At 37.0% G+C, this 26,236-nt stretch overlaps 1 protein-coding gene across 2 annotated transcripts in view; it reads left to right on the top strand.

Moving 5' to 3' along the window:
• The window catches only part of PPP2R2B (protein phosphatase 2 regulatory subunit Bbeta), a 641,033-nt gene that overhangs the window by 523,718 nt on the left and 91,079 nt on the right, over positions 1-26,236 (top strand). For both annotated transcript variants that reach the window (XM_053717147.1, XM_053717148.1), the window contains exon 4: positions 9,678-9,790. In XM_053717147.1, the coding sequence (XP_053573122.1) occupies positions 9,678-9,790 (113 nt within the window). The remainder of the gene's footprint in view (positions 1-9,677; positions 9,791-26,236) is intronic.

Consider the following 26,236-nt stretch of genomic DNA (forward strand, 5'->3'; position numbering starts at 1 on the left):
ATCTGAACCAAATAAGTTTATCTTGGTCTCATCGGACCGCAGGACATGGTTCCAGTAATCCATGTCTTTAGTCTTCTTGTCTTCAGCAAACTGTTTGCAGGCTTTCTTGTGCCTCATCTTTAGAAGAGGCTTCCTTCTGGGACGACAGCCATGCAGACCAATTTGATGCAGTGTGCGGCGTATGGTCTGAGCACTGACAGGCTAACCCCCCACCCCTTCAACCTCTGCAGCAATGCTGGCAGTACTCATATGTCTATTTCCCAAAGAAAACCTCTGTATATGATGCTGAGCACGTGCACTCAACTTCTTTGGTCGACCATGGTGAGGCCTGTTCTGAGTGGAACCTGTCCTGTGAAACTGCTGTATGGTCTTGCCCACCGTGCTGCACCTCAGTTTCAGGGTCTTGGCAATCTAATTATAACCTAGGCTATCTGTATGTAGAGCAACAATTCTTTTTTTCAGATCCTCAGAGTTCTTTGCCATGAGGTGCCATGTTGAACTTCCAGTGACCAGTATGAGAGAGTGTGAGAGCGATAATGCCAAATTTAACATACCTGCTTCCCATTCACACCTGAGAACTTGTAACACTAACAAGTCACATGACACCGGGGAGGGAAAATGTCTATTTAGGCCCAATTTGGACATTTCCTATTAGGGTGTACTCACTTTTGTTGCCAATGGTTTAGACATTAATGGCTGTGTGTTGAGTTATTTTGAGGGGACAGCAAATTTACACTTATAACTGATAACGTTCTCCAACCAATAGTAAAGTCCTTACCCAGATATATTCGTGACAGTACACACATTATTCAACAACTTAGTGAAGTCACATGGCACAGTAACTATAAATGGCTCACCATAGATGTATCATCTAATTTTACTTAAGTATACCTCATGAGGAGGGTCTTAAAGCACTTGAATACATGCTTAAACGCTATACCAGTTTTCCAGATCATTTCATAGCCTTTCTAGTACAATTAACACGGTTTTTGCTCACCCATAACTACTTTGTCTTTAAGGGCCACTACTATCTCCAACAATGTTGCATGGCGATGGGGGCCATATTTGCCCCCTCATATGCCAATATATATATATATATATATATATATATATATATATATATATATATATATATATATATATATGATACTTTGAAACCCAATATGTATTTAGTGACTGCCTGGCCCTCGAGGACAAAGTTATATATGGTCGATACATTGATCAGCTCATACTCATCTATAAAGATGATGGCAATATATCCATAGAAGATATGATAGAATACTTTAATAACAATGAACTCAACCTTGAGTTCACATTTAAGATAAGTGAGACATTCATAGAATTTCTGGATTTAAGACTGGATCATGATCAAAAGAACAACATTATCACCAGCACGTATAGGAAGCCTCTGGCTAGAAATACTATACTAAGAGCAGACTCCTGCCATGCCCCCCCATATGAGGAAAGGCATACCTAAGGGGCAATATCTCTGCACTGTACTACTCTAACCCTTTATAGGAATCAAGCAGATGAGTTAACAAAAAGACTAATAGCTAGAGGTTACAACAAAAATATACTTAATATTAAACAAGCAAAGCTAGATAGACAAATTCTTCTTAATGATACTATTAAAAAAAAATCAAGGATAAAATGAAAACACATTCTGATACCAACACGAGAGACATAACAAAAGAATATATATATATATTTCACAGCGAAATATAGCAACCAATTTTATGCCATTTCCAATATTAGAAAATATTTTCCATTTCTCAATGGGGACATTTCTTTAAGAAATAAACTTGAAAATGTCATTAAATATGTGGCAAAAAGAGCACCTACCATACGAGACATGGTCACCAAGAAGTTCCACAGAAAGGTGAATATCACCACCAACTGGTTGTCACCCACCAAGGGCAATTATAAGTGTGTACGTGTTCCATGCCAAAGTTGCTTTTATACAAAAAAGAACCTCACATTCACCTCAACACAAACTAATGAAACATATCACAAAAATCAGATAATAGACTGTACATCTATGTATGTTATATACCTGATCAGATGTAAACAGATGCCTAAAACAGTATGTAGGCATCACAACTCGACCATTAAAAGAAAGAATTAGAGAGCATTTGAACTCAATTGAAGAAGATTCACCCAGAACTCCAGTAGCGAAACATTTTCATTCACATGAACAAGGTATTACCAACTTCTCCTGTACAGCCATTGAACATATAGAAAAAGATCCCTTAGGAGGAGACTGACTATAAAAGCTTCATAAAAAAGAAGTATACTGGATCTTCCTATTAAAGACCAGAACCCCTAAAGGCATGAACAGACGATATGATGTAAATTTGTATATTGACTAGTCCCTGTACTCTCACTTGTTATCTGTGATGAAAGTTCATCCTGTATGGCACTCCATGTGACTGGGTGTGGCCTCTGTAACTTCCTCTTTCTTGACCTGAGTTCTGAGTCTAAGCTGTTTCTCATAGTTCGGGTCATAGGAGGTGGTGAGTGCCCCGGCCATTGGGATATAAAGGTGCCATTTTACTTTTATCAAGTCCGTAACAAAGATGCAAGCTATGGAGGACTCTGATATGTTAGAGGATACTCCCTCTTTATCTAAACTGATTAACTGTGTATATTGTGAGGAGGTTTCCGTTGAACTGCCTAATCAACTCTGTTCCACATGCTTTGACAATATTGCTATATCTAAAAAGAATAGAATATTTAGTACGACTGAGCCATCCACCTCGGAGGGTTCTCCGCCCCGCGAGGTGCATTCCCTGCACTCATCTCCGATTACACAAGCAGTTCCCTAGGGCACTATTAATCCTCTCGCAGGAGGGGCCCTTTGGCCGCCTGACTTTGCTGATCAGTTACAGACAGCGGTTTCTGCAGCCATTAATGCGATGCCTCGCCCTACTAAGCACAAGCGGAAGGTTCGGCACTGTTATCCATCTCAGGGCTCTTCGACTCCGCTAAATGTCTCAGATTATCCGTTGAAAAGGACAACTCTGACTTATTTGAGGATGTTGCTTCTGGGTCGGAATCTGCTATATCTAGGCCTCCGCAGAGGAACCAGATTTTTTGTTTAAAATGGAGCATTTGCACTTCCTGCTGAAAGAGGTGCTTGCTACGTTGGAGGTTCCGGAACCGAAACTACAGGAGGAACCTTCGATCCCTAAACTTGATAGGATAGGGTGTACGAGGACAGGGTAGTGCCTCAGGCCTCCCCGGTTCCCATCAAGATGGCTAATATTATTAAGAATGAATGGGAGAAACTTGGCACATCCTTTTCCCTCTCCTCTTCTTTAAAAAGCTATTCCCCGTTCTGGACTCGCAGCTTGAGCTGTGGGGACCGTCCCTAAGGTGGATGGTGCTATCTCCACGCTTGCTAAGGGAACGACTATTCCACTTGAGGATAGCTCTTCTTTCAAGGAACCCATTGATAAAAAAAAGATGGAGTCCATGTTGCGGAAGATGTTCCAACTCATGGGGTTTGTTTTTCAACTGGCGGTCGCTGCAGTGGAATGTGCGGCTACCTACTGGTGTGACGCTCTGTCAGCGATGGTTGAGGTGGAGACTCCCCTTGATGAAATTCAGGAACTACTTAAGGATTTAAGGGTAGCGCATTCATTCATTTGTGATGCTAACATGCAGATTATTCACCTGAATGCTAAGACATCAGGTTTTTCTGTTCTAGCCCACAGGGCTTTATGATTAAAGTCGTGGTCTGCTGACATGACTTCTAAGTCTCGTTTGCTTTCCCTTCCATTCAAGGGGAAAGTTTTGTTTGGCCCGGGCCTGGATTCCATTATATCTACGGTCACGGGTGGCAAGGGTGCCTTCTTGCCTCAGGATAAGAAGACTAAACCTAAGGGGTCTACTTTTCGTCCCTTTCGTGTGGACAAGTCTCAGCGCCAGCAGCCTGCCGCAAAGTCTGAGCAGTCCAAGGGATCTTGAAAGCCAGCTAATTCTTGGAACAAGTCCAAGCAGAACAATAAGTCAGTCAGCATGAAAAGGCGGCCCCCGATCCGTCCTCGGATCAGGTAGGGGGCAGACTATTTCTTTTTGCAGAGGCCTGGAGAAGAGGCGTTATGACCCTTGGGTTCTGGAGGTAGTTGCCCAAGGTTAAGGATAGGATTCAAGTCATATCTGCCCAGAGGCAGATTCTTCCTGTCAAACATATCTTCAAGACCAGAGAAGAGAGACGCCTTCCCTGGGGTGTGTGAGGGATCTCTCATCTCTCAGAGTAATCGTCCCAGTCCCTCCAGCAGAAAGAGGTCTGGGCTATTATTCAAACCTTTTCGTGGTCCCAAAGAAGGAGGGCACGTTTTGTCCAATTCTAGACCTAAAGGTCCTAAGGCCCTAAACAAGTTTTTGCCAGTTCCATCGTTTAAAATGGAGACAATCAGGTCAATTTTGTCCCTGGTTCAAGAGGGTCAATTCATGATGACTATAGACCTGAAGGACACTTACCTTCACGTTCCAATTTACAAAGATCACATCAGGTTTCTAAGGTTCGCTTTCCTGGACCAGCAATTTGCAGTAGCTAGAGCCAGAGGGATTGCAGTGGCACCTTATCTAGATGATATCCTGGTCCAGGCTCCGTCCTACAGTCTTGCGGAGGATCACTTGAGGGCTATCCTCCTTCTCCTTCGATCCCATGGGTGGAAGATAAACAAAGGAAAGAGTTCCTTGGTCCCCAGCAACAGGGTGGAATTCCTGGGTACGATAATAGATTCTTCAGTTATGAAGACATACTTGGCAGATCAGAGATGTTGCAAGCTAGCGTCCAATAGTCTAGCTCTCCAGACATCCTCCAGGACATCTGTAGCCAGGTGCATGGAGGTGATGGGGCTCATGGTATCTAGCATAGACGTAATCCCATTCACCAGGTTTCATCTCAGACCTCTTCAGTTGTGTATGTTGAGACAATGGAACGGTGATCATTCAGATCTGTCCCAATAGTTATCTCTGGGCAGACTGGTGAGGGAGTCCCTATCTTGGTGTGCCTGACTGGGGCAGCTGTCTCAGGGGACATCCTTTTTTAGACCATCCTGGAAGATTGTGACCACGTATGCAAGTCTATCAGGATGGGGAGCTGTTTGGGGTACCAGAAAGTCACAGGGCAGATGGATTAGAGAGTAATCGAGCCTATCTATAAATATTCTGGAACTTCGAGTGATATTCAATGCTCTGGGGGCTTGCCCCCCCCTGGGGTCGTCCCAATTCATCAGATTCCAGTTGGACAACATTACCTCGGTGGCTTACATAAACCATCAGGGGGGGAACGAGAAGTTCCATAGCCATTAGGGAAGTATCTCGGATTCTGGAATGGGCAGAGACTCACAATTGTTCACATTCCGGGTGTGGACAACTGGGAAGCGGATTTTCTGAGCAGACAGACGTTTCATCCAGGGGAATGGTCTCTCCATCCCGAGGTGTTTGCAGAGATCTGCAGCAGATGGGGGATGCTGGAGATGGATCTCATGGCGTCCAGACTCAATTACAAGCTACCCAGATATGGGTCGCGATCCAGGGATCTCCAGGCGGAACTGATAGATGCCTTGGCGGTGCCCTGGGATTTCAACCTAATTTACATATTTCCAACATTGCCTCTTCTACCTCGTGAATACAAAAGATAGAGGGCGCCACATAGTGCAAATCAGGCTGACAAACCAAATGGTATAGGTACAGATGAAATCCTACTCACGTGATGAAAAGCACAATTGTGCGGTACAGGCAGGCCGGAACCAATGAGTCGTCCGGCAGACCTAGGCACACACCTGGAACAGATGGTATCCTCGTCCCACCAGAGGGAGTCCAGAGATACTCCTGATTACCACAGTAGATGTTAGGCCACGGTCAGCAGTAGACCAGCGCTCATAGGTACACAATGGCAAGATGGTAAAATTCAAAAGAAGGTAAAATCCAAAAGAAGGTGCAGCAGTGAGATGACACTTTGACAGTCCTGTGCACTGGATTGGGTTTTCTTCTCAAGGTGGTGTCGAGTCATAACATCAATCAGGAAATAGTAGTTCCTTTGTGTCCTAACCCCCCTTCTTCAAAGGAGAGTTTACTTCATAATGTGGACGGGCTTCGGGCCTTGAAGATTTATCTTCAGGCCACGAAGGAGTTCAGGCAGACTTCGTCCTTATTTGTTGTGTATTCAGGGAAGCGCAGGGGGCAGAGGGCCTCTGCCACTTCTCTATCCTTTTGGTTGAGGAGTATGATCCATCTGGCATATGAGACAGTGGGACACAAGCCTTCTCAGAGGATTACAGCTCACTCAACTAGAGCTGTGGTCTCTTATTGGGCCTTTAAAAATGAGGCCTCTATGGAGCAGATTTGTAAGGCGGCCACTTGGTCTTCTTTACATACTTTTGCAAAATTTTATAAACTTGATGTCTTTGCTTCAGCGGAAGCAGCTTTTGGGAGAAAGGTTCTGCAGGCTGTGGTGCCCTCAGTTTAGGGTCCGCCTCCTTTTGCCCTCCCATTTTTTTTATTCAGTGTCCTCTCAAGCTTGGGTATTTGTTCCCACAAGTAATGAATGAAGCAGTGGACTCTCCTCCCATTATCAGGTAAGCATAATTTATGTTTTCCATTTTAATTTCATTTCCATCTGTGGGAGGAGAGTCCACTGGCCCAGCCAGTTTCTTCGGTGGGCGGACCTAAATTTAATTTTAATCTTCTGGCACCATTTATACCCTGATATTTCTCCTACTGTTCCTTGTTCCCTTGGCAGAATGACTGGGGGATGAGGGGAGTGGGGGGAGGTTTTTAAGCCTTTGGCTGGGGTGTCTTTGCCTCCTCCTGGTGGCCAGGTTCTTAATTCCCACAAGTAATGAATGAAGCAGTGGACTTTCCTCCATCAGATGGAAATGAAATTATCAGGTAAGCATAATATATGTTTTTTTCCTCACTACATGCAGCTTTATGCAGAGCAGCAATTCTTTTTTTCTGATCCTCAGAGACTTATTTGCCATGAGGTGCCATGTTGAACTTCCAGTGACCAGTATGAGAGTGTAAGAGCGATAACACCAAATTTAACACACCTGCTCCTCTTTCACACCTGAGACCTTGTAACACTAACGAGTCACATGACACCGGGGAGGGAAAATGGCTAATTGGGCCCAATTTGGACATTTCCACTTAAGGGTGTACTCACTTTTGTTGCCAACGGTTTAGACATTAATGGCTGTGTGTTGAGTTATTTTGAGGGGACAGCAAATTTACACTGTTATAACTGATAACGTTCTCCAACCAATAGTAAAGTCCTTACCTGGATATATTCGTGGCAGTACACACACTATTCAACAACTTAGTGAAGTTACATGGCACAGTAACTATAAATGGCTCACCATAGATGTATCCTCTAATTTTACTCAAGTATACCTCATGAGGAGAGTCTTAAAGCGCTTGAATACATGCTTAAACGCTATACCAGTTTTCCAGATAATTTCATAGCCTTTCTAGTATAATTAACACGATTTTTGCTCACCCATAACTTTGTCTTTGAGGGCCACTATACCTCCAACAATGTGGCACGGCGATGGGGGCCATATTTGCCCCCTCATATGCCTATATATATATATATATATATATATATATATATGGGATACTTTGACATACATTGTAGCAAAGTGTCATTTCTTCAGTGTTGTCACATGAAAAGATATAATAAAATATTTACAAAAATGTGAGGGGTGTACTCACTTTTGTGGGATACTGTATGTATGTATGTATGTATGTGTGTGTGTATATATATATATATGTGTGTATATATATATATATGTGTGTATATATATATATATATATATATATATATATATATATGTGTATGTATATATATATATATATATGTGTGTGTATGTATATATATATATATATATATATATATATATATATATATATATATATATATATATATATATATACCGACATACATACATACACAAACACACAAGTAGGGTATTATTAAAGTTATTAAAGTTTATTGGCCAACAGTGGAGGTGGGTTTACTAATAGAGAAGACAGCTGGATACATTATGGAATATTTTTTATGACGTTGTTACACTCTTTACTTTGTGTGTTGTTATGCTCCTGTTCTTTTCTCCACTGGATCACCACATAGTGCTTTTCTAAATCATCCTGTATAGAAAAGAACAAACAGAATTATTAAACGTATTGCTCCTTCACATTTGCCTTCTGAGACCAGAGCATTGTTGCATTGTAGAGATGAAAGAAGTTCAGTATTTAACATACAGTCCCTTTTTATCCATCTTTGTATAAAGTGAATAAGTAGTTTAATTGGTAATGTATCTGTGCCTAGAGGGAGCAAAATTATTTTGTCATTACCCCTAAAGAACATATATATATATATATATATATATATATATATATATATATATATATATATATATATATATATATATATATATATATATATATATATAAAAGAATTGTTAATATAGAAAAACAATTTAATACAAATGAAGCATATATTTGTGTAACTATTTTACACTAGAATCTATCATATGCCATAGCTGCTTGTCTTATTAATACAGGGTAAAGATTGTATTAGAACGAATAAGTTAATGGTGGAAAACATATTGTGTGAAAATATAAGATTAATTATTTGGTGCAGTGTTCTGTTAATTGGGATTTAAAATAGTTTTTTGATTAACAAGCAAATTATCTCTGCAATCAGGATGACATTTTTTAGTGCCAAGCAGGAAATGTAAATTATTTTTATTAAATGTACCATGATATTACACTGAAGCAAACTTTTTAATTGGCTCCTTGTTCAGTGAAGTAAGATTGGAGATAAATGAATGGATTAGAACAATCGTTGGCTGCTTTATATAAATGCATTCCTCATAACTCTTACTTATTCCAATTCATAAAGTAAAAAATAATCGTCCTTTGTCTGAGGTTATAAAATTAGATAAAAACAATTGTCACAGTGTCTCGCACCCACTGACATTTGGTGGAGAATTGGTAATGATCATGGGGTGCTTCAGCAAGGCTGGAATCGGATTTCTTTTTGTCCAGTTATTTTCTGCAAATAATGTCTCTAAATAACAATTTGGAACTTGCGAGAAATGTGGTCAGTAGTTTATAGAATAAAACAAAAATGTGTTCATTGTACATATACCTATAAGTAGTAAATCAAGAGAAAAGGGATAATTTTGCAGTGGAGCTGTATTTATATATTAAATAAATCATTAGTTTGGTGTAGACGGAATATCTGTCAAACCTAAAAGAGAGAACGCCTACAAGAACTAATTGTAACACCTAACATTCTTCATTCTTCAGAAATTGTTTTGATCTAATTTTAGAAACTCACTTACTCTATTCTTTGTTCTTTGAAGAAGTGGTGTGTGTCAATATAGTTTTTAAAAATCTAGTGTAGTTCTTTTAAAATTCATGTGTGTGCGTATTTTTATCTAAACCACCTACCAGAATTAACCAGATAACCTTACAAAGTAAATGTTTAATATAGTTAATAAAGTTTTGGTTTTATATTAAAATATCTTCAAAAGGTTGTATATGATTTTTAAATTACAGTCAAAGTTAAACTGATTTGTCAGGTTACGGTACAATACATCAAATCATTTTCATTCCATCTGCAATTGAAAGATTTATACATATTTTTTTCTGTTTAGACAAAACAGTGAAGCTATGGAAAGTCAGCGAGAGAGACAAGAGACCAGAAGGATATAACCTGAAAGACGAGGAAGGGCGGCTGCGTGACCCATGCACAATAACTACATTAAGAGTAAGAATATGGTTTAAGATAGTTACTTTTAAAGGGTCTGACAGCCACATGCAAAGATACCCATTTTTAAATAGTTTATTTTATATACTACATTCCCCTACTGGAACTTTATTCAATATGCCAGTGTTACGTACTTGTGCTGCCACCTTTAAGGGTATATGAAACACAAAAAGTTTCTTTCGTGATTCAGACATTTCTTAAAATGTATTAAAAGTTTCCAATCTATTTCTAGTATCAAATTTGTGTGTGTCTGGCGCACTACATGTCAGGAAATAGTAAAACTTCTGCCATATAATGCTACAGACATATGCATGCTCCTGAGCTTTACATCCCTGCTTTTCAACAAAAGATGCGAAGAGTACAAATTAGAAAGTTGTTTAAAATTGCATACTCTGAATTATGAAAGAAATGTGTTTGGGTTTCTGGTCCCTTTAGGAACACACAAGTGTATATGAACAGGTAGATTAAAACAGATATGCTGCCTATTTGCTTGTATCTTGCATTAATACACGGTCAAGCTATAAACGAATCATGGTTCATGTTTGTTCAAAAAGAAATGAAAAAGAATGTGTCCTTGAATTTCAGCAAATGGATATGAACTGCTTAGTTTACCATGCAGCTAAAATCCAGTAATAAGTTGTAGATTTGCTGAAAAGGAATCTAAATCTAGCTGTGATTTGTAAACCATAGGAATGCCGGATGTATTCTGTCATTTCACTCGAGTTTTGTACCTTCTGTTGAGGTGCTCAGATAAAGAGCCAGTGTCATAAAACATATGCAGATATTTCTGTGCGCGCCGCTCGTGCCTGTTTTTGCAGCATTGCTTACAAAGGAGTTTGCCGTCCTGGCCAAGAGCTGTGTGACAATATGTGCCTGTTGTGTGTGTGACACTTTGTATTATTTAGTGAGTGCACACTACATATGTGCTTTTAGAAGTTTTGGATACCTCAGAATGCGGAAAAAGGAGTGCCGCCTTCTTCATAATCATTCAGAGGTATCTAAAACCTCTCAATACACATAGCTAGTGCATATATTTCAGCTGGTTTTGCATAGCACTTTAAATGCTTTCAGAGAGACATAAAACCCAAAATGTTTCTTTCATCATTCAGTTAGAACATCCATTTTTTTTTTTTTTTATATATATATATATATTTTTTTAATTTTTTTTTTATTTATTTATTTTTTATTTATTTTTTTATATTTTTTTTTATTGAGATATGATGATAGCAAATAATACATAATAAAAGGTCCATATGTAGGCACAGAAAGCAATACAATGTAAATGAAGTATGGGAGAGATGCAAAGTAACATCAACGTTATGCATATCAAACGCTCAGGCATAAAATATAAAGGGACAACATAGAACATCCATTTTTAAACCAATTTCCAATGTAATTCTATTATCAGATTTTCTTCGTTTTTTTGTTATCCATTGTGGAAAAGCAGGTAGGTAAGTTCAGGAGCGTTCATGTGTCTGCAGTAGTAAATAGCAGCAGTTTTGCAACAGTGTTATACATTAGCAAGAGCACTAGATGGCAGCAGTATTTCCTGTCATGTAGTGCTTCAGGCATGTGCACACTACCTATCTAGATATATCTTCAACAAAGCATTACAAGAGAATGAAGAAAATGTGATAATAGAAGTCAATTGGAACCTTTTTTTTAAATTGTATTCTCTATCTGAATCATGAAAGAAAAAAAATAGGTTTCTTGTCCCTTTAATGAGCCAACTCTAAGGTTCCAGAGGGTCCTGTACTATTAATAATCTGTTACAGGGACAGTCTAGTGTAAGGATTGGGCTTTTGTATGCAGACAGCAATAAGATAAGGAAACATTGTGTGATGAAATTAAAAATATCTGAATCCACAGCAAACCCAGTCAATTATAATGGGTTGTGGTGTCAAAGCAAAACCAGCAGTTTCCCATACATTTTATACTCTGCAGCTGGAGTAAAAAGTAATTGGAAACCAGTTTTACAGTACACTGTCCCTTTAATTCTCTCTTCTCTCCTTTTTATATTCTTTTATAGTCTATTTAGCTGAATTCTCATATTAATCATTGTGTGTGTATTTAGACCAAGAAATATCAAACTATTGACATTTCCTGGTGTATAGAGACCAAATATTTAAAAGTACTTGCTAGTGCAATATGCATTACATACCATGTGATATATAAGATTAGCTTAAAGGGATATGAAACCCAATTTTGTTCTTTCATGATTTAGACAAAGCAAGCAATTTTAAGCAACTTTCTAATTTACCCCTATTATCAATTTTGTTTGTTCTCTTGGTATCTTTATTTGAAGAAGCAGAAATGTAAGTTTAGGAGCCTGCCCATATTTGGTTCAGCACCTGGACAGTGCTTGCTTATTTGTGGCTAAATGTAGTCACCAATCAGCAAGTGCAACCTAGGTGCTAGACAAAAAATGGGCTGGCTTCTAAGCTTACATTACTGCTTTTTCAAATAAAGATACCAAGAGACCGAAGAAAATTTGATAATAGGAGAATTAGAAAGTTGCTTAAAATTGCTTGCTCTATCTGAATCATGAAAGGAAAAATTTGGGTTTAGAATTTATTTAATGTTTTCTGTAGGTGGCAAAACTTTTTGAAACTTTTTTAAGGTTTACATCTACAATGTCAAGTAAAAGCATATGGCACAACCGTCTATGATTTGGGAAAGTGAATAACTTTATTATAGAATTCATATACTGTATTTTGGTGAATGTCCCAAAGATGATTTTTTTTTTCCTCCTATGAATTTATTGTGAACAAATAACTATTCAATTAAGCAGATGTTTTATCAACTCTTCTGATGGATCATTTGTGTTTATTAATGAATATCACATTTGAGTATAATTTTATATTCAACACCATATTCTACTTTGTATGCAAAATTTTAAACCAATGTTAGAGCAATTAAAATATTGCATTTCACTACTCGGTGAACCAACATCTTAAAGGGACAGTCTAGTCAACGTTTCATGATTCAAATAGGGCATGCAATTTTAAACAACTTTCCAATTTACTTTTATCATCAGATTTGCTTTGTTCTCTTTGTATTCTTTTTTGAAAGTTAAACTCTAGGTAGGCTCAAACTGATTTCTAAACCGTTGAAAACAGCCTCTTATCTCAGTTCATTTTGACAGTTTTTCACAGTTACAGTGCTAGTTCATGTGTGTCAAAGATACAATTGTGCTCCCTCCCTTGGAGTTATTTAGGCGTCAGCACTGATTGGCTAAAATGCAAGTCTGTCAAATGGACTGAAATAAGGGGGCAGTCTGCAGAGGCTTAGATACAGGGTTATCACATAGGTAATAAGTGTATTAATATCACAGTGTTGGTTATGCAAAACTTGGGGAATGGGTTATAAAGGGATTATCTATCTTTTTAAACAATAAAAAAAATTGAAATAGACTGTCCCTTTAATGACTCCATCATGCTTTTGGTCAAAGGTAATGAAACATTTCAAAATCTGAATAATCCAATGTGTTTATAATGTTTATCTGCCATTTGAAACAGGTTTAGAACAGATGTCAAATTTGTATTTTAAAAAACATAGGATCACATTTAGTTTTGCGGAATTAACAAAATGGAATATAATTAAACACCAAAGTTGAAAGAATAGCTAGATACATGTAAGAAATGTCTCATATTGTTAATACTGATAATAATCCAGTGCATTGATCTTGGATGTATTATCTTGTTTGAATAGATATTTACAACTACAGTTTTTTGGGGGTTTTTAAGGAGCATTTCTCTTTTTATTATAGTTGTGCGATGAATTTCATGTTCTCTCAAAACTTAGGCTGCCATATGTTGTACATATCAAGTAGTTTACTCCCGTTTCTATATTTGTACTCTGAAATCTGCTTCCTTTACCCATGCTACTATCTCAGTATATATCCCACACAGCTCCATATGGCTCATATCTTGGTATGTCACTTTCTCCATATGCCAATGGGTTTATGCAATAAAACGGAGAAGTGCTGTTTAGCTTTTATTACATACAATTTGGTAATTTTCGAATACCGTAGTATGTATAATCTTTTTAAACTGACAGACTATGAAGATGCAAGGGTTTTATTCTGGTGCCTCAGACTTCTGTGACACCTATGCATTAGTGTTTTTTTTTATGTGCAACAATCAGTACCATAATAATAGGGCTCCAAAGCACAAAACTGAATTCTGGGTTTTCACGACATAACCTCTAATTTAAATATAGTTTTTAACAAGAAGAACATAGTGTCACAAGTAGTATAGGAAATGTCAAGATAAAATGTAACAGTGAACATACTTTAAGGCTAATTTGTATGTCCCGCAGTGGCACATCTGAGGAGGAACTTATCATTACATTACTGTACCACCCCCATTCCTGTAAAGGTGCTAGCTACATGTCCTGTTTTTTGAGGGGTAAATATGCACATGTATGTTCTTCAGATTGTGTGCCTATAACTACATATTACCATAATTGTACTATAGCTGCAGCCAACAAATCTTCTTATGACTTCTGGGCCTTCAAGGAAAAGCAACCTCTAGGCTTGTAAGTCGCTGGCTTTTTTTCTCCTGGTCAAAATGACAGATTTCAGTACTGTGAAAGGCTTTCTGGCTTCCCTTAAAGTAGAAGAAGGCAGGAGGGAGGTCATAGGATAAAGGCACTGAGCTGCTTTGCCTTCATTTAAATTCACTGACAGAATGGATATCATCTTGGAACTGCTCCACAAAACAGATGTGACTGCTGAGCCTGAGCTACAGGAAATAGCCAAGTGTGATGCACTCGTCTCTGCTGTTCAGCCGCTCTCCCCAGGGTGACAGCTTACAGAGAGCTCCCTTTAAGCCACACATACATATAAGTCTGTGAGCCTAGACAGGTGGGATAAACTACACTGCATGCAATAGAATTATAGGCACAATAATAATTTTATACTGTGTTGTGAATCTTTACTTTGCTCTTCTTCATGACTTAGAATCTTCATTTTAACCTATCTAAGTGTTTCAAATATTAGTTAGTCTGTTAGCAGTTGTTAATGTATAAGTTCTGTTAAAAGGCCACTAAACAGCTCTTCCTTTTGTGAAACCATTGTGCTTTTTGCTTTCTCTATAAAGAGGCCAAAAAGGAAATTCTTCAAACTTCAAATGCTGCAAATTAAATATCTGGATAAGGAAATGCACAGTAAACCTGGTTTACAGATTTTTCTTATAATGTTAAAGGGACACTAAACCCAATTTTTTTTTTCATGATTCAAATAGAGCATGCAATTTTAAGCAACTTTCTAATTTACTCCTATTATCAATTTTTCTTTGTTCTCATTCTATCTTTATTTAAAAAATGTTGGAATATAAGCTTAAAGGACCAGTCAACACTGTAGATTTGCATAATCAACAAATGCAAGATAAAAAGACAATGCAATAGCATTTAGTCTGAACTTTAAATGAGTAGTAGATTTTTTTTCTTACAATTTCGAGTTATGTCTTTTTCCACTCCCCCTGTACCATGTGACAGCCATCAGCCAATCACAAATGCATACACGTACCATGTGACAGCAATCAGCCAATCACAAATGCATACACACTTATTCTTGCACATGCTCAGTAGGAGCTGGTGACTCAAAAAGTTTAAATATAAAAAGACTGTGCACATTTTGTTAATGGAAGTAAATTGGAAAGTTGTTTAAAATTGCATGCTCAATCTGAATAATGAAAGTTTAATTTTGATTGAGTGTCCTTTTAAGTGCCGGCCTATTTTTGGTTCAGCACCTGGGTAGCGCTTGCTGATTGGTAGCTTAATGTAGCAAACTAATCAGCAAGCTATACCCAGGTCCTGAACCAAAAATGGGCTGGCTCTTAACCTTACATTCCTACTTTTTAATATAAAGATAGCAAGAGAACGAAGAAAAATTGATAATGGGATCAATTAAAATGTTGCTTAAAATGGCATGCTCTATCTGAATCGTGAAATAAAAAAATTCTGTTTAGTATCCTTTAATAAATCTTTTTTTGTTATTTCTTGGGGGGGGGGGGGGGCTGTCCATGTCCACCAGTAGAGCTGTGAGTGCAGTTCCTATCAGCCAGCAACCAATGTACATTTTCTGTGAGCAACTAATCCCTATTTACAATTATTATTATTTTTTTTATCATTGTTTTTTTTTTTTTTTTTTTTAAAGTAAAAAACAATATTTCCACATATTTAAATAGCAATCTGCTAAATACACAGATGGTGAGAGTCCACTGTGCACAAGGAGGCAAAACACTCATAGCAATCCCAGAGTTTACCTCTTGTACTATTATAACCCTTTGTTTTCCTGTCCCTTGTATTTAGCATCACTGTGTATTTTATCTTAGTGTTTTTTTATTTTATTTAGCCCTAAATACAGTCTGGTGTCTGGGTTTACTTTACAGTCACATTTGTGCAGTGTTGATCCTGGACATGTTCCGTGTCTCTTTAGATAGATGAGGCAACAAAATATTGCATCAAAGCTTATGGCAAAAGCCACTTTCTGCAAGAGCTTTTTACTTTGCTGTGTAAATCTTTTTAGGAAGACCATATTATAATAGTAGTAATAATAGTAAAATAATAGTAATAACGATAATAGTATAATACTGTAGTAATATTGTTGTTATTGTTGGACTCTGTTCAAATAGGCCTCACTGTGCAATAAATATGATGACTTTAAAGAGGAAAGACAATTCAGTCATAATTTCACACTTGCCCATAAAGTGCTGTTCTCCATTGTTTTAGTTTACTTGATCTATGTGGTCTGAGCTTTGATTGTAGACCAATCTATAGGCTACCCACAGAATATTATCATCATTTATTTCTATAGTGCCACAAAATTTCGTAGCGCTAGAATAGCAGTGGCAGTTCCTGAAATTTTATTATAGGGTGGGACAAACACTCCTGGACTTAGTTGTGGGTGACCCACCAGTGGAGACATAGTTATGGGTGTTCTATGGAGGTTGCTGGTGTTCTAAGGGCAGAACCTAGTGGTCTGGGGGTATGGTTAGGCAGTCTTGAGATGTGGCCTGTCTAAAAGGATAGAGGTAGGGAGTGGTGATTTTTACCCTTTTAACCACCTTCTCAGCCCATTGGGATTGCAAAACAGAAGATTGTTTCCACATTAGAAGTGCCACTGCAGAATAGCCTGGCAGGAGGTCTGTCATTTTGCAATTATAAAAATGCTAGCCAATATGTCATTTTCTTCAGCATCAGGCAGCAATGTGTTTACTCAAACAATCATGCACCAACCAACCTACTGCAGAACTAGTGTTTAATTAGTTTGCAAATGTATAAATAATGAAGCTAAACTTACTTTTTAGTCAGTAGAAATAATCTGGTAACAGTGCAATTCTTTTCCATTGAATTACTTTATAAATGTAATAATTACTGATTTTAATTTAATCAGAAACTGTTTTAAACTAATCTTGGTTCTAGTATCTCAAACAAGCTGCTCGCAATCTTGAATGTTGCATTTTTGAATATGTTCTTACCATTAATGTTTTAGATTTTACTTACTTTGTAATTCTGAACATTTGAGGAGGAACATCCTTTTGTCATTGGGGAACTGGAAAATAAACTGCAGATGCACAAACCCAATATACTTTGCCACACCTGGCCTTACATAATTAATAGTGCATATTTTATAGGTTCTAGATGGCATTTTATGCTGTATTTATTATACTCTTAGCTAGAGATGCACAAAAAGACCACATTTTCTTGCCTTTATTGAAATTATCAGAGTTTTGAGTATTAGAGTATTTCTTGTTACCCAAAAAAAATTAAATGTAGAAATTGCTGGATTTTTTTTTAAAAAAGATTCTAACTGCACCTAAAGAGACTTTAATGGAAAACAAGCAACAAGGCATTTCTATTGGGCTGCTATAAAATAACATAAGCAAAGTCTAAACATTTTTAAAACAAATATCTTGTTTGGTGCAATTTTTAGTAGCCAAACTCAACTCACCATTTGCCAGAGGTAGCAGACAACAAGGGCAGGCAGGGTCATTATGTTATTATAAAATGCATTGCTTTGCATTCTTGATCAGTTAAAGCCATATGTAGCTTGAGAAGTCAGCAGTTATAAGAATTAGAAAACCCACAATTTTCAGAGCTAAAGTACAAGAAAAGGGGCAAAATAAATAATAAAAGTATATTACAAAGTTGTTTCTCTATGCATAACTAAACATTTTATTAAAAAAAATCCAGGGTGTGCATTGTGTATTTTACATATGCCTTTATGACTATTTAAACCAGAATGTTGATTTTCACCCTATCAGAAAATGTCTTAGGTATTATACATTATTTTCAAAGGAGATATTAAGGTCCTAATGATATGAAACACATTCTTATTCTGTAACTTAAAGGACATGTATTTCACAAATGACATGCTTTAATTCAATAGGGTATTTAATTTTAGCAGTAATGAGAACACAAGTTTGTTGAAGCACTAATTGAGAGCCTCAGAGAACTGCTGGTACTGAGTGAACATGGCCGGTGAGCCAATCGGCACCAAAAGTTGCACAATCCAGATGTGGGATGACCGCTACTAATTAGCTGACTGGCCACCTCTGCTTGGGGCCAACAGTTCTCTGCAACTCTAGAGTTTGGGTACTCTGTGTTTAACCCCTTTGAGTGGGTTGGTCCTGGTAAAAATCACATGCTGTAACAAACTGTTAAATATATACCCCTTTAATAAATAGCTGTTTTATCAACACATTTCCTTAAGGGACAATTAAATGCAGTATAATTGCCTAATGAACAAATTCATACTAACAATAGCAGTTAGTATGAATTTAAAATTAGAAGATTTTTTTCTGAGACATTTAAAAGATACTTTCATTGTCCCTCCCTTGTGTCATGTGACAGCCATCAGCCAATCACAAAATCCATATCCATATAAACTGTTAATTCTTACACATTGTCAGTATGAGCTGGCACCTCAGAAAGTATGTGTATATATAAAGATTGTGCACATTTTGAAAATTGGATTAAAATGAGTTGTTTTTTTATTGCATGCTCTATCTTAATCACGAAAGTTTAATTTTGATTTCAGTGTCCCTTTAAAGGGACATAAAAGTAAAAAAAAGAAAATGCTCTGATTTATTATATGCAAGCAATATCATAATAAATGCTCTAACAGTGTTTAACCCCTTTGGTGAGCCATTGACATTTGCAAGAGGCATGTGTTTTATAAGCACTGGTCACCAGCTAGCTTCCAGTAAATGCGTTTCTGCTCCTGAGTCTACCTAGATATGCTTTTCAGAAAAGGATAAAAGGAGAATGTAGTAAGTTTGATAATAGATGTAAACTGAAAAGTGTTTGATGATTATTTGTTCTATTTGAATTAGGAAATGTTGCCCCTTTACATTTTTGATTTTTTTTTTAATGTCACTGTAATCCAGCTTTCTATGGAACTTATAGTGATTTTAATTTCTATACATAGGGGCATATGTATCAAGCTCCGAATGGAGCTTGATGCCCCGTGTTTCTGGCGAGCCTGCAGGCTCGCCAGAAACAGCAGTTATGAAGCAGCGGTCATAAAGACCGCTGCTCCATAACCTGTCCACCTGCTCTGAGCAGGCGGACAAACATCGCCGGAAATCAACCCGATCGAGTAAGATTGGGTTGATTGACACCCTTCTGCTGGCGGCCTATTGGCCGCGAGTCTGCAGGGGGCGGCGTTGCACCAGCAGCTCTTGTGAGCTGCTGGTGCAATGCTGAATACGGTGAGCATATTGCTCGCCGTATTCAGCGAGGTCTGTCGGACCTAATCCGCACTGTCGGATCAGATCCGACAGACCTTGATAACTAGAGGCCATAGGCAACATATACAATTGAACAAAATCCCATAATGTAGAGACTTGCAAAAAATACATAATCCAGCTCCAGAAATATTTAGACGTTTTACAGGCAGTTTTCCATGTATGTGTTTTTTTTTTTTACATTCTACATTTATTTGTAAAATACATTTTATGCCATCTCTAGGACAATACATATCAGCTGTGGATATTAAAACAACTTTTCTATGTCATGGTCTGGTTTTTGCTGTCCTCTCAAGACCTCAGTTATTCCCCATTGTACAAATACTGCCTTGTGCCATATATTGAATGTTCTTGATGAAAGCTTACATTTTCAATTAACAAAATAAAGCATGCCTCAGTAGCTCACTAGTCTGGGATGTCTGTGTTGTCACCAGGCCTGTCACGCAGTGTGGCCTTGGTTGACCTGCAGAAGAAGACTGATACAGTGTTTGTGTAAGGTTAGTGAAGGTGGCAGCTACTCATGCACAGGGAGAAGATAAAAAGTAGATTAGTTATGAGGGTCACATCCCCAAGACACCGTCATCTAAGCCAAGTCACTGAGAATATAACCTTGAAAGCTCCTGTGTGTAGAAAAGAAGCCTACTGCAAATGTATCTAATGTTCCAGAACATTATCAGTGTGCTCTGCTGCCTTTTCCTTTAGTGTCGCTGCCTGAATGTTCTGGTTAATTTTCCATTGTATACTGTGACCCCATGGTTGCGAGAGGAGATTTCTATAGAGCGCTGCCACTACTTTATGAAATTCTCTTCTGAATGTAAATGGACAGTCTAGTGTACATATAAAATGCTGTATTACATTAGGATTTTTGTTTTAATAGGATGTTCTGATACAAAAAATGGTGTTCTCTAATTTGTTAAACATGTAATGTTTGCATTATTGATAAAAGTAGCACATAGGTAAAGTCTCGCTAGAAAACCTCAAGCATTGCAGCTCATTGTGTACATGTAACTACTGCTCGGGATTGGCTCAACAGTGGTTTAAACCCTTTGCTTTGATATAAAAATGAAATGCTCTAACTAATTTGAGGATATACTTCCTACATTACAATTTTCCTTTAACCACATAGTGAGAAAAGGGAATTTGTTTAATTGGAGTTAAGGAATTTAACACAGGTCAAATTTGTGTACCTGGATGCAGTGTATTGTCACTTCAGATAAGGATCTTGTGAGCTAATCACGGCATATGTGGGTATCCATTACCACATGCTGATCTGGAACAGCACAACTTTGGCTGTACTTAACACCTTAGCAAGACTTAAACATATAGTCCCCCTTTTATTATGTTGCTGTGAGATAAAGCAGCCATGGAAACCTGTTTGTGCACATTCTTGGGGTGCATATCTTCTGCTAGAAATTAAGATTGCGCAAAACATTCGCTGGTGCAGCCCACTCCCTGCTCTCACTAAACCAAGTGAGTGAGAGCAGAGATTGGTGATCATGCTGGTCAGGTAGCCCCTGGTAAATCCTATCAGTGAGCAGTTCTTCATATAAAAAAAAAAGTTTGTGTCCCCATTCTTTTAGTTGACATAATTCTTTTGATTATTGCATACAAAGGAAAATGTATCTGAGTTTTTAAAGGATATTTCTCTTCTAAATAAATCTGCTTTTTCATTAATAATAGCAGAGATTTGTCCCTATCCACCTATACATCTATAGGAGCTGTGCCAATTCAACCTATGAGTTAGTTTCAATATGATATTAATGTTTATTTAGAGGCACGCAAATTTATTTTTTCTTCCATTTTCTGGCCCCCTGTATCATGTGATAGACAACAGCCAATCACAGACTAGTATACGTATACCCTGTATGCTTATGCACATGCTCAGTAGAATCTTGTTCCCCAGAAAGTGTGTGTATATAAAAAGACTGCAAAATTTGATAATAGCAGAATTAAATTGAAAAGTGTCTTAAAACTAGAAGCTCTATCTAAATCATAAAAATGTATTTTGACTCAAGTGTCCCTTTTTTATTTAACATACTAGATTACTATATAGATTATTATAGAACCCAGCCCATCTTTTTTTACAGTGGATAATTTGGATCTATAGAATTAACTACTTTTCCATTTAACATACTATTGAAATGTATCAAGAACATGCCATGAAAAATACATGTTGGTTAAATAAACCAAGTAAACATTTGTTTCATTTATACATGGCTACATGTTATCTTTTAAATATGGTTTTCCTTTTTTATATAAATACTAAAATTAGTTGTGAAGAGCAAAATATTTCTAGTATCTTTGTGACAAACAATATAAACTGTAGAAATGTTAATTTACCATTTTGTTGTATAGTAAACTTATTGCTCACCTGGTTGTGGAAGAGTGTGAATTGCCCTCCTAGGTGCAAATGAAAAGGAAATTAATCAACAAAGAAATATAATTGGTATTTTATAGGGAATCCAATATAGTTCCATGAGTATAATTAAGCCACTCTGAAATTATTTTTGTCAGTTATCTTTGTGTAGGCTAGAGTTATATAGGGGTAGATGTATAATAACCCGGACGGACATGATTCCCTATAGCAAATCATGTCCACCCTGCATCGCTAAATGCCGACAGCATACGCTGTTGGCATTTAACATTGCACAAGCAGTTCTGGTGAACTGCATGTGCAATGCCGCCCCCTGCAGCTTTGCGGCCCATCGGCCACTAGCAGGGGGTGTTAATAAACCCGATCGTATACGATCGGGCAGATTGCTATCCGCCACCTCATAGGCGGCGGATGAGTTAACTCCTGTTTCTGGTGAGTCTGAAGGCTCACGCGGAAACGGCTGCATCAAGCTCCCTATGGAGCTTGATGAATCGCCCCATAGTGTTTAGTACACATGACAGCAACCTGCTTTTTCTTCTGTCTAGGGCAGCAACAAATGCAGGTGTGTGTTGGATGAACAGGAAACATAGAAAGTGGTAGTTGGAGAGATGAAGTCAAGATTAGAGAGTTATTAATTTTTAAGGGGTCTATAAAAGATCATTTAATGAACGTAATACCAGATTATACATTTTAGCCAATATATATTAAAAATGATTCTTGCAATATCGAGTCTTATTACATAGGTCACCTGTCATGTTAATGAAGTGCCCCAATAGCATCTGCTATTAAACAGAGAAAATGTTTCATTTATACAATTATTTTTCTTAGTATAAACAGAATATACAACTAGACTTTGAGTTTGTTTTATGGAAATTAATTTAGATTTTAGAATTAATGAAGACTGAACTGAAGTTTCATACTGTGGCTGCTACTTCCCCACATTACAATAATATTATAGGTTAGATAAATCTATCCCTCCCCCCAAACCTTATTGAAAAAAAAAAAAAAAAACCTGAAGCAGCAGTGCCACCACATGATGCTGTCCATGGTGCTAGTTATCCATTTGGCTTTTCTGCTTTTTCCATCTTTTTTTTTTAACTGGAAACCTTCATGAAGCGAACATTATGCTGGTACAAACTGGAATGCCTTTAAATTGAGGCTACTGATTATGCATGCTAATCCTCCTGCCATTAAGATGTGCTTGAAAGAGTTATAGCAAACTTAGAAATCAGACAGAAAAATAAAGGAGTATGGAGGTAAAAAATAATTTTCATTATTCAGAAAGAGATTATAATTTGAAAAAAATACAACTTTCCAGTTTATTTCTATTATCAAATTTACCTTTGGTTTTATATTTGTTGAAATGTAGCTCCTTTCCATGAGCATACTGTGGTATTCTCGTGCATGTTTTTATAGTGCTCAAGACATGCACACTACTGAGTCTACTGCAGAATGCTCTCATGGAGAAGCACAAAGTTTTAATTTGATAATAAAAGTAAATTGGATTATTATTTTTTTTATTGTATGCTCTGTATGAAAGCCTTTAATTTTGACTGCCATTTGATGGTTAAGGGGATTTTTGTACAAATATATGTAGAAAGGTTATATAAAAAAAGTTTTATTAAAGGGACATAATACTCATATGCTAAATCACTTGAAACTGATGCAGTATAACTGTAAAAAGCTGACAGGAAAATATCACCTGAGCATCTCTATGTAAAAAAGGAAGATATTTTACCTCACAACTTCCTCAGTTCAGCAGAGTAAGTTCTGTGTAAAAAGTTATACTTCAGGTGCTGCTTAGCTGCAAGTAAAAATAAATAAATAAATGAAGAAATGAACAGCAGCCAATCAGCATCAACAGTGCTGAGGTCATGAACTCTTTTACTGTGATCTCATGAGATTTCACTTAACCCTCATGAGATTTCATAGTAAACTTCCTTAAACTGAATAGGGAAATAAAATGAGTGCACAAAGCTTGCTCCTTTGCCTGTCCCAGGACAGACATACTGATTTGCTGCTTAGAAGTCCTTTACAATGGGATGTGGCTGAGAAATTTTTGAGGTAAAATATCTTTCTTTTTAACATAGAGATGTTCAGGTGATATTTTCTAGTCAGCTTTTTACAGCTATGCTGCATCACTTTCAAGTGTTTCAACATTTGGGTATCATGGCCCTTTAACTCAGCCTCCATTGCTTCGCAGAGTTGTCAAGCACTGGAATGATTCTCCTTTAGAAAACTATTTTCAGTTGTGTGATAATCAAATGTAGATCATATTTGTTGATTGTTAATGACTATAAACTTTACGCTGTGTGCATCTATCTATTGTTCATAATTTAGAAGAATGTGTACATAATCTGAGGCGTGAGACTCTCAGTAGGTACTGTGACACCATAAGCATTTGTTATGATTAGCAGAAAACTGAGAGAAAGTGAGAGCTCTAATCAATAGAAGTAGGGAGTCGTTATGAATTTTGCATGTGAAAAGAGCACATGTCCATAGTCTAACAAGCAGAACAGCACATGAAGATCCTTTCTATCGCACACACACACGCACACTGTTCATGAAAACCTGTAAATCACAGTTGATGTTCAGACCTTGTGTTAAAGGGACATTCCGGTCAAAATTTAAATGCACATAGATGAATTACATCTTTGAATAGAAGCATATTTGCAATATTCATGTATTGGCAAAAATGCTTCTAGTAAAAGTTATCACTGTTTTAGTGTTAAAATTTTTCTCAGCACGGGCATGTGATGCACAGCTAGATATTCTCAGTGCACCAGTATTGTAAATAATGCAGCTGCTCAGAGCACCAGTGGGGCTTGTATCATGTCAGCAATTAACAAATTGAGTCATTACCAGAGTGTACAGGTACTTTAGGCTCTCTGGATAAGTGCTGTGTTTAAAATGCTGGTGCACGGTGCATACTTAAATGCACTTTTAAAACGGCTATAGCTTTTGTTAGAAGCATTTTTGCCAATCCGTGTATATTACAAAAATGCTTCTATTCAGAACTGAAATGCATCCATGGGGATTTCAATTTTGGCTGGAATATCCCTTTAAGATGTGATGCAGCAAGCAATGTTTGCTGCTTTGCATGTGTGAGTATTTTTTTATTTTATTTGTTTTATATCAAATATAGAAAATGATTATGTTTAGTAAGAAATTTCCTGATTAAACTGCAGTTGTCCGTGTATGTGACAGAATAATTTAAGATGATACATTCTGGCTGAAGCTATGAATAAAGCACAGTTCTGAATTTGTTCCCTGGGGTTGTGAATGTGAGGATATGCTCTTGGAGACTGAGTGAACTAAAATAAAAAAAGTAGCCACTACTGTGTAAAGAAAGTAGTTTGTCAATACAGTGATACTAATGCAAACAGCTGGGGCCACATGTAAGTCGGCATTGATTTTTATATAGACGTTTGATTCTAAACTAGTACAATAAAGTGAGATAGATGTAGTCCTACAGGAAGAGTCCAGTGACAAAAGACAGTACAATATAATGAAAGATTGCATATTTCAATTCTAGGTGTGAGTAAATGTCTTGGATGTCACATTTGATACAGGAGACAAAGGTCTGAATCTTTACATTTAAATGGTTGAATGGATGTTCCCCTTGACATGCATTCTCTTGTTTAAATATTATGACATAATGAATATTGGTTATTAGTTTATGGAAATGCACACTAAGATGATATTTGAATGTTGCAATCGATATTAACAAATTATTTTTTACTATTCATATAGTATATTAGAGGGAATTGGCAACATTAATTTAAAAAAAAAATGTTTAGAGGGGATCATACATTTAGTTTTACAATGAATGTGTCAGATTTAGTTATTTTTTTAATAGCTGTACAGAAACATTCACCAATCCCTAATGTAAGGCAAACATTTATTTTTCACTGTTTCTTAATATTGACAACGATTAGCCAAAACCTATAGCAAATTACTGCACTACTATTTGTGAAATGGGGCGTGCAGATAGATTTTTTTTTATCTTATTTTTTTGTAGGTGCTTGCATATTTGGTGAAACAATGAGCAGTGGTTACATGAGATAACATAATTTATGTAAGAACTTACCTGATAAATTCATTTCTTTCATATTAGCAAGAGTCCATGAGCTAGTGACGTATGGGATATACATTCCTACCAGGAGGGGCAAAGTTTCCCAAACCTCAAAATGCCTATAAATACACCCCTCACCACACCCACAAATCAGTTTAACGAATAGCCAAGAAGTGGGGTGATAAGAAAAAAGTGCGAAAGCATAAAAAACAAGGAATTGGAATAATTGTGCTTTATACAAA

This window comes from Bombina bombina, chromosome 6 (genome assembly GCF_027579735.1).
Source record: "Bombina bombina isolate aBomBom1 chromosome 6, aBomBom1.pri, whole genome shotgun sequence".
Lineage (NCBI taxonomy): Eukaryota > Metazoa > Chordata > Amphibia > Anura > Bombinatoridae > Bombina > Bombina bombina.